The 15,452-nt window shown below is 41.6% G+C and overlaps 1 protein-coding gene across 1 annotated transcript in view; it reads left to right on the top strand.

Moving 5' to 3' along the window:
* The first annotated feature begins 4,669 nt into the window (after positions 1–4,669).
* eprs1 (glutamyl-prolyl-tRNA synthetase 1) overlaps positions 4,670–15,452 on the top strand; it is a 33,281-nt gene continuing 22,498 nt past the window's right edge. The window contains 12 exon segments of the mRNA XM_067260535.1: positions 4,670–4,808; positions 5,993–6,077; positions 6,245–6,344; positions 6,533–6,689; positions 6,826–6,959; positions 8,211–8,311; positions 8,463–8,589; positions 8,923–9,115; positions 9,532–9,703; positions 12,743–12,976; positions 13,286–13,370; positions 13,468–13,527. Coding sequence (XP_067116636.1) covers positions 4,766–4,808; positions 5,993–6,077; positions 6,245–6,344; positions 6,533–6,689; positions 6,826–6,959; positions 8,211–8,311; positions 8,463–8,589; positions 8,923–9,115; positions 9,532–9,703; positions 12,743–12,976; positions 13,286–13,370; positions 13,468–13,527 — 1,491 coding nt within the window. The 5' untranslated portion in view covers positions 4,670–4,765.

Below are 15,452 nucleotides of genomic sequence, written 5' to 3'. Positions count from 1 at the left end.
ATCAAAGCAGTTTAACCGAAAACACAAACCAATACCGAATACACAGAATTCCATGTCAGCGCGCTCTTCTGTGTGCCAAATAGCCGGTGCAGCACGCACACAGAAGTCCAGGTGTCGGACTCTGCACACAAGTCAGAATTGAGGTAGGCTACGAAAACATTACAAAACTAAAGAAAGTTTCTAAATGATAGGCCTACCGATCATCGTATTTTGACTAAAACATAAAAACAATATTACATGAAGCTCAAAGAACAGTATTTGCGCTCAAATGATAGCAAAGAAAATGTGCGCGCACGCATTAACTATTGATGTACCTGCCAAAGCTGATATCAAACTTGCGTCCCTGAACTGTTGTATAGTGGGTTAAGCAAGGGGAGTTTCTATAGCCTAGTAGTGCATTGTGTGCCGCAAGCTCACAAGCCTGTGCCCCAGTAGAGCTTTATGTCTAACAACTCTGCATTGAATACTTAATATTGAAATTTAGACAAGACTAAATTCTCATATGAATATATTTCAATGTAAAATAAAATTCAGGTTGCTCATATTCGAGTAAAAAAATTTGATCTTAAAAAGTTCCAGCCAAAAGAATTGAGCCTATCAAATTCGAGCCGAAAAAAATCGATCCAAAATAATTCGAGCCTATCAAATTCGAGACGAAAAATGTAGATCTTAAAAAATTCAGATTGTAACATCCGGGATACCAAGGATAGCTAGAGCAATCGAGCTTTAATTCAATATTTGATCACATCGGACTCACTGAAGCATGGTGGTTTTCCCTGGTAGTGATCATGCGTTTTCTCTTCTCTATTACTCCATTGCTCTACCTATCCTTGGTATCCCGGATGTTACAATCGGAATTTTTTAAGCTCTAAATTTTTCGTCTCGAATTTGATAGGCTCAAATTATTTTGGATCCATTTTTTTTCAGCACCCACAGCTTTCGGAGTACTATACATTCAACGAATCCGTTTGTCTGTCTGTCCGTAATGGAATCGGAGTAGTAGCGTATAGGCTATTTCTGCCTTTTAACCATCGATAGGTAGGCCTACCCTTGCATCTGTCAATTTCTAGCTAGCTATTTCAATTTGCAGGAATACAGCCACCTCTTCCAACTTCGTGTGGTTTCTCCTTCTGAACAGGCGAAATTTTCGGCACAATCTCTTCAATACTTATCACCATACTGTGTTTGCGCTAAAATAGAAAGAATTTCCTTGTTATTAAAACCGATTCGTATGGAACGTCGAGTTAGTCAAAATTAAATAAATAAATAAATAGGTAAATAAATAGATAAATACATACATAAATAAATATGGCTATGAAATCAATTCTGAAATTATTGTTCTGTAGAGCACTTATCCGCCCAAGTACCTCTACAAAATCTACAATGTGTGCCAAAATAATACATCCTGACAAGCCATGCTGATCAATTTGATCAATAAGGCCAGCATGCGTTCTCTGACACCATGGGCGGAAATCCCGGGGGGGACAGGGGGGACACGACCCCCCCAATCCTGGGAAAAATATGATTTGTCCCCCCCAATAAATCACTGTAAACATAACTATGTAATTTCAACAACATTGATAATATGCAATGAAAGCGCTTTGCTGATTATGGACACAATGGCGCTTTTTGAAGTTAAAAAATATTTCAAACCCCGCCCTTGGTCCCACAATGGTTTGATCCACAGCCCCAGCCCTCAGCAGTGATGCAGGTGCGAGTGTGAAAATCGGACAGTATCTGTTTGTGTCGTTGGTGGCTGATGTCCAGTAAGTAGTTGTAATATCTGACAAGGTGACTTGGGTGTCTACCATTTGAAATGCACGTGGCTAACGTGAAATTAATCCAGTTAATCGCACCATAGCGATTTCACTATGTTGGCAGGGTTCACACACACTAAGCTAGCTGCATTTGCATAGCTAGCAAACAAACCGATAGAGAAAACATTAGCTAGCACTATTCCATTTGGCGTCGTCAAAAGATGGAAACTTTGCTATCGTCAATTTAATCCAAGATCAGCACGGATATTGTAGTTCTTCTAAATCCATTTGCCATGCTTAGCGATACTGAACAGAACTATACTATATTCTACCATTGTCATAATTATCTTAAATGGTCTCATTGCAAAAGCTAAATCGTCTCTAGGGACTTTGAAGCATCTGTGTGCCGATCTGGAGTAAACTGGCTGTATAACAAAGATGATGGCAAATACCACACAAACGGAATTGGGGCTCGCTAGCTGCATATTCAGCTATTCTGGGAAGCCAGCCAAATATAAAACCAAAACATGAATTATATTAAAATGACAAAAGGTTGCAGTTTGCGTTGTGTAAAGGGTGAACTCATACAGCTGTCAATCCAGCTGTCAATGCAATCCGTTTCACCTTTCCTAACTGACTGTCTAGCTACCTGGTAGATCGAAGCCTATTCTAGAAGAATGGTAATAAATGGTAAAAGCCCATCTCCTACTGTAAATAACCTGTACATTGTGTGTGCGGCCAGCATGGTAGAAAAATTGCAGAAAAAAGAATGACGGACATCAGAGCATTTGAGGACACCAAAACGCAAAGAAAGAACCCTAGTGGCCTAATTTCAAAGACTAGTTGATAAAATGTTCATAAAAATTATGTGAAATGTGCTAAAATAAGTTTGTTGAGTCTCTTGTTTGGCAACATGATGGGTTCTCTTCTTTAGACTTGTAAAATAGGGACATAATTGGACAATGCCATGGATACCCCCACTCTCTACTTAAACTGGTGACTGAACCAAGATTAATTTGAGGCAATGGTATTGTTGTTGTGATTAATTGTGTAGTATTGGGTACTGGTAGTTAGGAGGATGGCAAACATCTTATTTCTTTTCTAGGAGACAGACTGTGAGTCAGTGAGGGTGGTGAAAGGGAAAGAGCCAGGGAGAGACTTCAGATGATAGTGTCACAGCCATGGCAGGACCGGGGGTCAACCTTTTTGCCAGCAGCACCAGTATAGGAGACAGTGGCACAGCACTGTCTAGTCACCTCAGTGGTGGCACAGAACCATATCAGCCACACCCACAATTTATAGAACCTCAGACTCTTGCCAACAAAGTGTTGACATTTCAAGAGAAATGGTTTTGCGATTTCCCCCGACTTTATGATGGTTCAATTGAGATTATTTTAGATGAGACTGCACCATGCCCATTGTAATTACATAAACTGCACCCATACAGTGTACAGTACATACTGGCCTTTCTTGGTATTGCTGGTTGTAAATACTGTACACCTGCATTCATACTTGACTGATAAGAAACACTATTATAACTACATTTGAACAAGTTGAGACAACCCTTCAGTTACTAACTATAAATGATCCAGGAGTATTAATTATGGTTCCTCAATATACATTTAACATTTTACAATGTAGGCTGTGTTACAGCAGTCATTTTGGTGTCCCCCTCAGAAATTGCTCTTGAGAAAATGTCATATAATTGTCCCCCCCAAAGTTGACAGCAGATTTTCGCCACTGTCTGACACGACTAATGTCTTCCATCATCTATCGAATCTAGGTGTCCCTATCTGCCTTCGATCTTGTGTGCAGCTGCGTTGGTCTGAAGATAACCACGCCCCTCTCGTTTGCATGTGAGATCGGAAATAAATACAGCACAGAAATAAATGTGGTGTGGAAATTTATGTGGAAATAAATGTGGTGTGGAAAAGTCTCATAAAATAAATAAATGTGGCATTAGGAAATAAAAGTCCCATGAAATAAATAAATGTTGTCTTTGCAAAAATGTCATTTTGAAATAAATAAATGTATTTATTTATTGATGTCGGTAAATGGATTCAGCTATATAATTATATAATGCTATATTTATATATTTATTGACATCTTTTTTTTTTCAGAATTTTTTTCATAGCCATATTTATTTATGTATGTATTTATTTATTTACCTATTTAATTTTGACTAACTCGGCGTTCCATACTTCACAAGGCATTTTGTAGAAGAATAGGTAAAGCTAGTTTGGTTTATTCTCAAAAGTCCGACTTATTCTTGAAATGTCAAGTTTTTCTCAACATGTCGACTTTGTTCTCGAAATGGTATTTTCAACTTTATTCTCGTCATGTTGAATTTATTCTCGACATTTCGACTTTATTCTCGAAAAAGTATTTCAACTTTATTCTCGTCATGTTGACTTTATTTTCGACATTTCGACTTTATTCTCGAAAAAGTATTTCGACTTTATTCTCGAAAAAGTATTTCAACTTTATTCTATTCATTGACTTTATTCTCGACATGTAAAAAATAAAATAAAAATCTTCCTCCATCTTTTTCCCCCTATTGTCTCCCTAACGCTCCGTCGTACCACGCACTCCTTTATTGGGTTTACAAACTTTGTGTCCCTGCAGATTAGCCCAACAGTTTCCCATCAATTGCCTCCTTCTTAATTCCAAAGGCATTAAAACAAATCTGAATCCATTACAGTAACTGTTATATTACGATAAAATGTTATAGTTACAACATACATATAAAAAAGTTAAAACAACAACACGTGAAACAAAGAATGCTTGGTGTACGCCACTATTACCTCTCGGCCACTAATTGTAAAACTGCTTGCCATACACTATCATAACGGTGGCGATGTTGAGCTACTAGTAGCACATCCCTGAGCGCTTACACAAGTGTAAAGCGCTACGAAGAAGAACCGAAAGCGGTGTGGTAGCGAGTCTGGAGCGCTGGTAAGGGTTTTGGATCTTCGAGAGCCTTGGCAAACTCATAGGGAGTAGAAAACATGGCGTTTAATCTTACCGTAAACTCTAGCAACCCTCCTATAGGTGAGTATGGTTATTAGACTGTATAGTGTACAGTACTGGTCGAATTAATGTCTATGCATGTAAAAACGTTTCAATCTCAATTCAATAACATCACCTATTGACTGTCATTAGCCTAGCTTGCCATCGTGGCACATTTGCTGTAAGTCAGAGCTGCTGAAGCTTGCTCGCAGGCAGTAAAAAAAATCATGCAATTTCACTTGGGTGGATGCTGTCTATATTAACGGATGAATTCGTTACTTAAAATGGTGGGTATCAAAACACAGGAATCAATGTTTAACGACAAGGCTTGCCGGCTAACCCGATAGCTCCAACATTGCGTGTGGCTATCTTAATTAGCGAGTCAAACAGCACCATCGTGTGTATCTGCCTGGTACAACTGGCTGATGCAAGCAACGTGAAAGTAGCAGTTAGCGTATGACTACCTAGGTCAGTGGTTCTCAATCCTGGTCCTCGGGCCCCCCTGCCCTGCATGTTTTAGATTACAGATTACATTTCCCTACTCCAACACACCTGATTCAAATAAATGGGTAATTATCAAGCTCAACAGAAGCCTGATAACGACCCATTCCTTTCAATCAGGGGGGTATTCCAGAAAGCAGGTTATGTGACATACCCGGGTAAGTTAACTCCCCAACTGACACCCAGCTTTGTAGCAACATTGCCAGTAAATTGCTGCAACATTGTGAATCAGCTGGTGGGTTAATTTACCCGGTTATGTTGCATAACCTGCTTTCTGGAATACCCCCCAGGTGTGTTGGAGCAGGGAAACGTCTAAAACATGCAGGGCAAGGGGGCCCTAGGACCAGGATTGGGAACCACTGACCTAGGTGTTTTTACCTTAGTACTTTATGTTCTGTGCCAGCTATTACAAAAAGCTAAACAAAACCCTTCTTCAACAACAACAAGTTATTTACTCGTTTCATCAAGTCCTACATAAGTTTTCTACTTTCACTTTGAACCTATTGAAAACGTTGGTCCATTTCACGTGTAGATATCCTTAAATTAGGTTTTGTTATTATTGAAGTGAAATATAACCCTATGTCTTTTTTATTTACTGGTACACCCCCCCCCCCCCCCCCACACACACACACACACACACACTTACACGTACACACACACAGCCAATGGCGCTGCCTAGAAGGCATGACACTTGATAGAGGTGTTGCTTCCCTCCTACCCTGCAGGGGCACTGTTGACAGCTGAGCACGTCAAAGGCATCATGAACGTGTCTGTGACAGAGGGCAAAGAGACCAAACTCCACATTTCAGAGTGAGTGGGTTCATAAAAAAATTACAAAATAATAATGTTTCTCCTGGTAGTGTGATCCTGTGTAGGTAGCATCTTCTGATTGATTAGCAGCTGGTTGAGGTTTTGCTTTGAGAGGGCTAATGGAACCCCCCCAACCCCCTCTCCTTCTCTCCCTTCCATCTCTCCAGTTTAGTCCAGTTCAGTGATGCTAACTCCATCATGCGCTACCTGGCCCGTGCAGCCCCCAGCATGGGCCTTTATGGCTCCAACGTAATGGAGCACACTGAGGTAACTGTCTACTGTAGACTATCAGAAACTTACTTCTCTACCATCAAGTTCAAGGGTTATGGCTTACATGCCTAGTAGCCTATCTCTATAAAAGCACCATATAAGCATAGTACAGTATTAGGATTTCCACAAATTTCCGTGCACGTGTGTTCTAATGCCTGCCTGTTTGTGTCTGTGTGTGTTTTCAGGTGGACCACTGGCTGGAGTTCGGTGCCAGCCGTGTGTGTGGTCAGTCTAGTCTAGCAGTAGCCCTAGCTGAGCTGGACAAGGCCTTGGCACTGCGGACCTTCCTGGTGGGGCACAGCCTCACTCTGGCAGACCTGAGTGTGTGGGCATCACTTAAAGGTCTGTGTAGATGTGTTTGCGTTTCTATATTTATGCAGTGCTGCATCACGACGGCGAAAGGGCTGTCTCGACCGCTCATGCTCTCTATTGTCTTCTCTCTCTCTCCTTTTCTCTTTCTGCGACCTCCCTCTTCCAGGTAATGCTGAGTGGCAGAGCCAGGTTAAGTCGTTCTCTCATGTGAGACGCTGGTTCTACTTCCTGGGATCTCAGGAGCCTTTTTCCTCTGTGGGAAACAAGTGGGCCAGCAGCAAGCTCCCCACATGCTGCTCTGTGAGTACACTATTCCCCCCCCCCCCCGAGTTAATTGAGGTAAAGATCCATTTAGCTGTAGAAAGAAAAGACATCTCCCTAGATAGATACAAATCCCTGATTTGAGAGTTTAGTTGGGACAGGGCTTTCATTTTTTCATGTTGAAAAACGAGGAGGGAACGAGTCTGACAGACTTGGCCAACGTGTGTGAGGTGGGAGGGTCCGCAAGTGATTATTCAACTGCGTGGGTAACGTCATCTACACTCGTGTGTCTAGCTCGGGTGTTTCACAAAGGGAGTGATTGACTGCTAATAATCTAAAATCTGCATTAAAGTTAAGAATCTAACGATTAAGTTTAATTGGCAGTCGTTGGATAGAACAATGGACCAGTCACTGTATCAGCTCCACAGCAGGCAAATACTACTGTGCAATTAGCAAGCATTTTGTAGACAAATTAAAAGTTATTTGCAGTTGCACAAATGCTCCTGTAGGAGTTGGAAAGACGGTAGGTTGGCACATTTCTCCCTTTTAGCAAACAGCTTTGTTTTTTACAACCCCAATTCCCAAAAAGTTGGGACGTTGTGTAAAAAAACAAAACAAAAAAAAACCCTGAATACAATGATTTGCAAATCTCATAAACCCATATGTGATTTACAATAGAACATAGAAAACATATCAAATGTTTAAACTGATGAAGTGTACCATTTTAAGGAAGAAATAAGGTAATTTTGAATTTGATGGCAGCAACATGTCTCAAAAAGGTTGGGACAAGGCCATGTTTACCACTCTGTAGCATCCCCTCTTCTTTTAATAAAGATCTGTATGGGAACTGAGGAGACCAGTTGTGGGAGAGGATTATATGTTATATGTATTGTTGTCAGGATATGAGATTTTGGTCATATCACACAGCCCTACTGTGAACTAAAATAGAATCAGAATCAGAAAATAAAACTGCACATTATCAGTAATACATTTAAAATTGGGAAAATATGAAAAATTGCGTTGAAGGTTGATTTAAGGTGTGCACCCCAACATTTTCTGCCTGTGCCCCAATTTTTTTCAGTTAGGGGCTAAAGTGCTCCTAGTAAAATGTTAGTCTGGAGCCCTGTGGGACATAACTTTTTAGTCCCACTTAGAAGAACTAAAAAGTACTCATGTAGTTCAGGACTAGTTGTAATCTCCTACTTGTTGTAGGAGTTCTGTTGATGCAGAGTACCACCCCCCCCCTCCCCCCCCCCCCCCCCCCTGACCTCCTTGCTGTGTGTTGCCCAGTCGGAGGAGAGGGAGAAAAAGCAGGACCTGGGGAAGTTTGTGGAGCTGCCTGGAGCTGAGATGGGCAAGGTGGTGGTTCGTTTCCCCCCAGAGGCCAGTGGGTGAGGCGCTACTGCAGTTTGCATGTGTACACTCACACTCAGAGTAAAAAAAAAACAACAACTAAAAATATAATTTTCTTTATATAATATGTATGAAAATCTTTTTAGAGTCTGCTACATATTATGTTCTCCACCCTATGTTCTGTCTCAGGTACCTGCACATTGGCCATGCTAAGGCAGCCCTGCTCAACCAGCACTACCAGGTCACCTTCAAAGGCAAACTCATCATGCGCTTTGACGATACCAACCCCGAGAAGGAGAAGGAAGACTTTGAGAAGGTGGTGCATGGAGAGAAACGCTGACACACTAGATTGCTTGTAGATGTTTATCACAACTAACGATACCAGTTTTACTCATGCAATACTTGTTCGTCCAGGGTCTAAATGTGTCTTTCTTCCTCCTTTCATTCTTTCATTCTTTCTGTCCTTCTCTCTTCTCCCTTTTCAATTTCCCTCCCTCCCTCCCTCCCTCCCTCCCTCCCTCCCTCCCTCCCTCCCTCCCTCCCTCCCTCCCTCCCTCCCTCCCTCCCTCCCTCCCTCCCTCCCTCCCTCCCTCCCTCCCTCCCTCCCTCCCTCCCTCCCTCCCTCCTTTCTTTCTTTTCTTCCTTCCAGGTAATCCTGGAGGATGTGTCCCAGCTCCAGATCAAGCCAGACCAGTTCACCTACACCAGTGACCATTTCCCAAAGATCCAGAACATGGCCGAGAAGCTGCTGAAGGAGGGCAAGGCCTACATAGATGACACGCCCCCGGAGCAGATGAAGCAGGAGAGGGAGCAGCGTGTGGAGTCCAAACACCGCAGCAACTGTAAGCAGGGGGGGGCGACGGCGTGTGTCTGTTTGTCGAGAGAACTGTGTTTGCAGGAGATAGAATAAGAAAGTGTGTGAGAGAGAGGGAGGAACCGATCGAGGTATTTGAGAGAGAGAGGTGGGGGCGAGGTATGTATGGAATCCCGTGGCGCAAAATGACTGTCTAAAGCATGGATCTTAAACTGGCGGCCCACAGGCCACTTCCGGTCCGCGGAATATATATATTTTTTTTACAAATATAAATCTTTAAAAAAAAATATTATAATTTTATATTATATTTTCGGCATTATGTAGTGGGGAGGGGGGCCGGAAGTGGCCCGCGGGCTGGAAGTTTGGGATGGCTGGTCTAAAGGATCCATCCCCCACACACTTTCCTCTCTCCTCGTCCCCAACCCTCACACCTATCTCCCCCAGCGGTGGAGCAGAACCTGAAGATGTGGGAGGAGATGAAGGCAGCTACAGAGTACGGACAGAAATGCTGCATGAGGGCCAAGATCGACATGTCCTCCAACAATGGCTGCATGAGGGACCCCACTCTGTACCGCTGCAAGAACACCCCCCACCCCCGTACAGGAAGCACTTACAGGTGAGGTGGGGAGGTGGGGGTGGGGGGATAGGGAATGGGTGAGGGGGGGGGGTGGAGGGGTTAGGAGGTAGATAATCAGAATAAAAGAATAAAAATAAAAAGTACTAAAATATAAAATTAACAGTAAGATACAAAACCAAATTCTAAGAACGTCTGCGTCTAATAGCGTCTGCTAAATGACTACATGTAAATTCTAAATATAGCTGCAAGCAGCAATGGCGGATTCCTCTTTCAAAATGGCAAAATGTTGTCAAATTGACATAATAGATAGTTACACTGGGATTACCCAGAAGACTTGAAAATGTAATTTCTGTCAGAATAAAAAAATAAAAAAATGTTTATACCTCTGACTGGATTAGAACCCACCACCCTTCGCACGTCAGCACTGCGTGTCATCCTACTAAGCCATTCACAGACATAAACATTTATTAGTTCAGTTTTTGTATCAGAAAATAAGACATTTCTCCAATGGAAAGCATTGTCAGATTTGGTTAAAGTTCAAACAGCTGTAATTTAGTCATATTTATATATGGGACCAAAAAACGGGACAACGGGATGACTGGGTTGCTGCTGTAAAGAATAACTTACTCATACTGCTTTAAAAAGGTTGTTTGGGGTGCCATAACTTGTCATGGAAGGGAATTTCAAGGTCATCCACTCAAAACGTAACGTTAACCTACTACTCTTTAGCCGGCCCAAACAAGTGTGTGCGGCGTGCCTGTTGTTTTGTTTCCTGTCTAGCTAGATCCGGTGTGGTGTTGTAGTTTTTCTAACGTCAGTAGTTGTTGCAACCTTTGCAACAGCATGTGAAAAAAACAACAAAGTTTGCTAGGCCAAAAAGAACGTTAATCTTGCGATAAAAACATTTACGCCGTTAAAATGGGTTTGCGTTAACGGCGGTTAAAAAGCTTGCGTACGCTGGCTTTCACGCACACTTTGTGATGTATAAAGATTTACTTGACGTGAGAATGTGCGGGCCGTCCGCAAAGTCTTGTCTGGCTCTGTAACGTGGCGAATTCTAACTGAAAAGTGCCGAAACTCACCAAACATTACAAAATAAAGTTTCCACTACTACGTTTATGACGTTGACTATTCAAAAAACATAAAAATAAAAGTTCGATCATTAATGTGGATGATCACATCAAAATGCCAAAACCCAAAACGGGAAATGCTATATAGCCTTCTGTTTAATCCGCCACCACTTAATAACATGTCAAACTTGAGGGTATCAAACGAACGACAAAATCACTCAGGAAATGCATGTCACGCTAACCCTTTAGCTGCCATGCTGTTACGATACGCCACCACTCGTTTCTTCATTAAAAGTTTTACATTGGACCATTTCTTCTTAATTTCTGCCATGGTCCGGTTTTCTGAAGTAAGTAAATTTTATTTATAAAGCACACTCACAACACAGCAAGGCTGACCGAGGTGCCGAACAAAAGCACAAAAACAGTCATCCAAATACATTTTAAAAAACACTATAAAATACACAGTAAAACAAAATACAAAACAGTCAACAACAGAAAAACAAGGAACAGCACAACTCAAGTGGTGGGAACCCACATCATTGATGGCCCTATAATAATAATAATAATAATGATTTTATTTGTAATGCACTTTACATTTAGCTAAATCTTAAAGTGCTACAGGTTAAAAACAAGAAGGGGCGCAAATAGTGACAGTTTTCCACTCCGCCCACTTTCTTTTGTCGCTAATACCTGATGACAGGCCGACAAACGGGACACATTTTCTCGCCTCCACCTCTGTTGTCAGAACCTCGATCTCACAGTCACCGTATTTCTTCGAATAAACGCTGCAGCGTTTATTAAATAACGTTCATTTTTGGTGCAGCGTTTATTTGAGGGCGGCGTTTATTCGAAGAAATACGGTAATTCAGACAAAGAAATTACCTCAGGAGCGCATTTATAGGCTATCTGCATATTCATTTATGGGAGGAGGCAAGGTGGGGTCAGTGGCTCGTTCACGTGCGGTCAATCTCACGTTGATTGTGATTTATAAAGGAAAGGTGCGCAGGACCTGGTGTACGACCGGTTTTATACATGTGAATATTTCTGTGCGTAGGTACTTTTCGAGTTTTGGCCGTACGCCATCTTCTGGTATGAAAGCTGCGCAATCCTTTATACATGAGGCCCCAGAACTGGGAATGTCTCAATTGGATGAGATGTTGTGCTGGTAAACAAAGGGTTTAACCAGTCAAAGGCAATTTCTTTTTTGACAGAACGGTTTCTAGTCTTCCGGTCAAACCTCCAGTTGTAAAACATAGCAATGAGTGTTTATTTGAGCCCATAACAACACTCGATCATCTGTTTAGAGTCAGGTGGCTGAGCGGTGAGGGAATCGGGCTAGTAATGTGTCCTTGGGCAAGGCACTTCACCCTACTTGCCTCGGGGGAATGTCCCTGTACTTACTGTAAGTCGCTCTGGATAAGAGCGTCTGCTAAATGTAAATGTTTAGCGAGACTGTGTAAACCACTGCAAAACAAGCCAGGTTCACCACAGTAGCTAGCTACTTGTAGTCTACGCATGGTAGAGATAACTCTAATGGTTATCTCTAATGAAGTATATTGATTGTTCAGGTGGATCCCTTTCCTGTTGCGCAAATTCATTTCAGTAACCTAAGCCAGGACACATCGCCACTGATGCTAGGCATGATTTAAAATTCCCTTCCATGACAAGTTATGGCACCCCAAACAACCTTTTAAAAAAAACTGAGTAAGCTATTCTTTACAGCAGCAACCCAGTCAACCCATTTTTATAGGAAAAGTACAAGACAATATGGCTATTCATAAAACTCTCAACAGTTGATGTGTAGCAGAGGCTGACTTGCAACCTCATGCTCTTGAGTTTGAATCTCCATTCAGCCTGTTGTCGTTGGTCAACATGAAGTAATTTTGCTCTCTTGTCCAACTCTTGATCTTCTACAATGTACATTTTTATATTTTTCAATTTTGCGGAGGAACCCGCATCGCTGCTTGCAGCTATATTTTAGATTATAACCCCCCTCCCCTGTCTCTAGAGTGTACCCCACCTACGACTTTGCGTGCCCCATTGTGGACAGCGTGGAGGGGGTGACCCATGCCCTGAGGACCACGGAGTATCACGACAGAGACGACCAGTTCTACTGGATGATCGAAGCCCTGGGCATCAGGAAACCCTACATCTGGGAGTACGCCAGGCTCAACCTCAACAACACCGTGCTCTCCAAGAGGAAGCTCACCTGGTTCGTAGACCAGGGCTACGTGGACGGATGGTGAGGAAAGCATGGAAGCTGCTGGGGGCGGAGGGAGGGATGGAATGAGAGGAGAGGGAGGGGGCGATGGGATGGTGAAGTGGATGGATACATTTAGAGAGGGAGGGTAGGTCAGTAAGAACTCATAGGGGAGGAAGGCAGGGATGCCTGGATGGCAATAGAAGGAAATGGCTGGATGGAGGGAAGAAAAGAGAATTGGATGGAGGAAGAAGGTATGGATGGAGGGAATAAATAACACAGTAAACATGTAGTTATTATTTTTGAGGATGATAATGATGAATGGTGATGCTGACCTTGTGTGATCTCTAGGGACGACCCCCGGTTCCCCACCGTTAGAGGAGTCCTCCGCAGGGGCATGACCGTCGAGGGCCTCAAACAGTTCATTGCAGCCCAGGTGTGTATGTGTGTGTGCCTGACTGTGATCTTTACACCCATTTGAAGTTCCATAGTAGTAAAGTGTGTATGTTTTCTACTCTTTTCCCTCCCTCCAGGGTGGATCCAGATCAGTAGTCAACATGGAGTGGGATAAGATCTGGGCTTTCAACAAAAAGGTAATGTTCTCCTCTCCTCTTTTTCATTTCTTCCTTCCTTATGGTTAGTGTAGAGTGAAAACCTACAGACTTTCTGCATCCTGTTTATACAAAGAGGCAGGGAGTAAGATGTACAGCTTGCATGGTTTCCCCCCTTCTCTCTTTCTCTCTGCCCCTCCGTCTAACCACTAACTTTTCTAGCTCTTGCTATTCCTCTTTCGTCTGCTTTCTCTAAATTCTCTTTTGTAGTTGGCTCCAGCACCATTTTCTATCCCTTCCAGCACTAATCGATTCTCATGTGCATTTGATTGCCCTTAGCTGAGTTCTTGGGGAAAAACACAGACACATACATACATACATACATACATACATACATACATACATACATACATACATACATACATACATACATACATACATACATACATACATACCCTCCGTCTAACCACTAACTTTTCTAGCTCTTGCTATTCCTCTTTCGTCTGCTTTCTCTAAATTCTCTTTTGTAGTTGGCTCCAGCACCATTTTCTATCCCTTCCAGCACTAATCGATTCTCATGTGCATTTGATTGCCCTTAGCTGAGTTCTTGGGGAAAAACACAGACACATACATACATACATACATACATACATACATACATACATACATACATACATACATACATACAGAAAATACACACACATAAGCAAGCCTAGAAACACACACACAAAATTCACTGACACAGCTTTCATCCCTCTATTTGTCATGCTGTTCATGCTCCTGTAGGGCTGAATTAGACATGCTGTTCACCCAGTGCTTTGCTTTCACCACCATCCCTAACAGTGCACAATCATTTTAGTTAACCTCCACAGACCACTATTAGGGATGCACCTAAATAAATTCTGGGCCAGAAACTAAACAAAAAATTCTGGACTTAACCAAAAGTGACTTTATAAAAGAATAATACTCTTTTTATAAATGTATTAATATAAGACTTTTTAATATTACCGTACCCCCTCTTGAAATTTCCCCTGAGATTTTTGACGTTTTTCCACACCGCTGACATGATGATTTGAAATATTTATGCTCAATCACTTGAGATGAAAATTGATCTAATGGGTGTGTATTATATAAGGCTCATTCACTGATAGTCTTAAAATAGTTTGAGATTAGTCGGTCACATGACCTAGGAGCTATGGAACTTAAAATGTAAAAAATATTGACATAAAAATGTGAGATGAAAATGGACAAACCAAAGGGACATGTGTCATTGTAATTGGTTCATGTAGAAAGTTAACTTTTGAGTTAGTTTTTTTTTTTTTTTTTGATAAAGAGCTATTGATATTTTAATAAAACAACTTGTAACTTGATGGTCCAAACTACCGTTAGCGGACGTAAGGAAAACTAATAGGGAATATCTGTCAAATATCCAAAATGAAACTAACTTTACTTCAGTCCTGTGATAATGGCAGATCAAACGAGAGTGAAATCTGAGCAGATATTCATGGTCAGGGGCGGATCTAGAAAAATATTCATGGCGTGGCAAGAGGGTGGCAGGAGATTTTGAGGGGTGGCACCCCGTGGCAGAAGTGTCTGAGATAATATTTAATATATATATATATATATATATATATATATATATATATATATATATATATATATATATATATATATATATATATATATATTTTATAACCTGAGATGAAAATGAACAAAATAAAGGCTGTGTAGCATGCATACGTCTTCAACAGTTTAACATTATTTTTACGATAATAGTTCATGTTGTTGAAAAGCTATTGACTTTTGAAATTTGTTGATGGTCCCTAAACATACGCATTGTTTAGGCAGCCAAAAGCATTGGCTAAGCGGCCGGTCGTAGCGGTGCTAAACACTGGTTAAAATAACACAATACTGGGCGTCTGAATATCTGTTGAATATCGAACTTCAAACCAACTTTATCACTGTCA

This window comes from Osmerus mordax, chromosome 22 (genome assembly GCF_038355195.1).
Source record: "Osmerus mordax isolate fOsmMor3 chromosome 22, fOsmMor3.pri, whole genome shotgun sequence".
Classification (NCBI taxonomy): domain Eukaryota; kingdom Metazoa; phylum Chordata; class Actinopteri; order Osmeriformes; family Osmeridae; genus Osmerus; species Osmerus mordax.
This window is presented reverse-complemented; position numbering and strand designations above follow the sequence as displayed.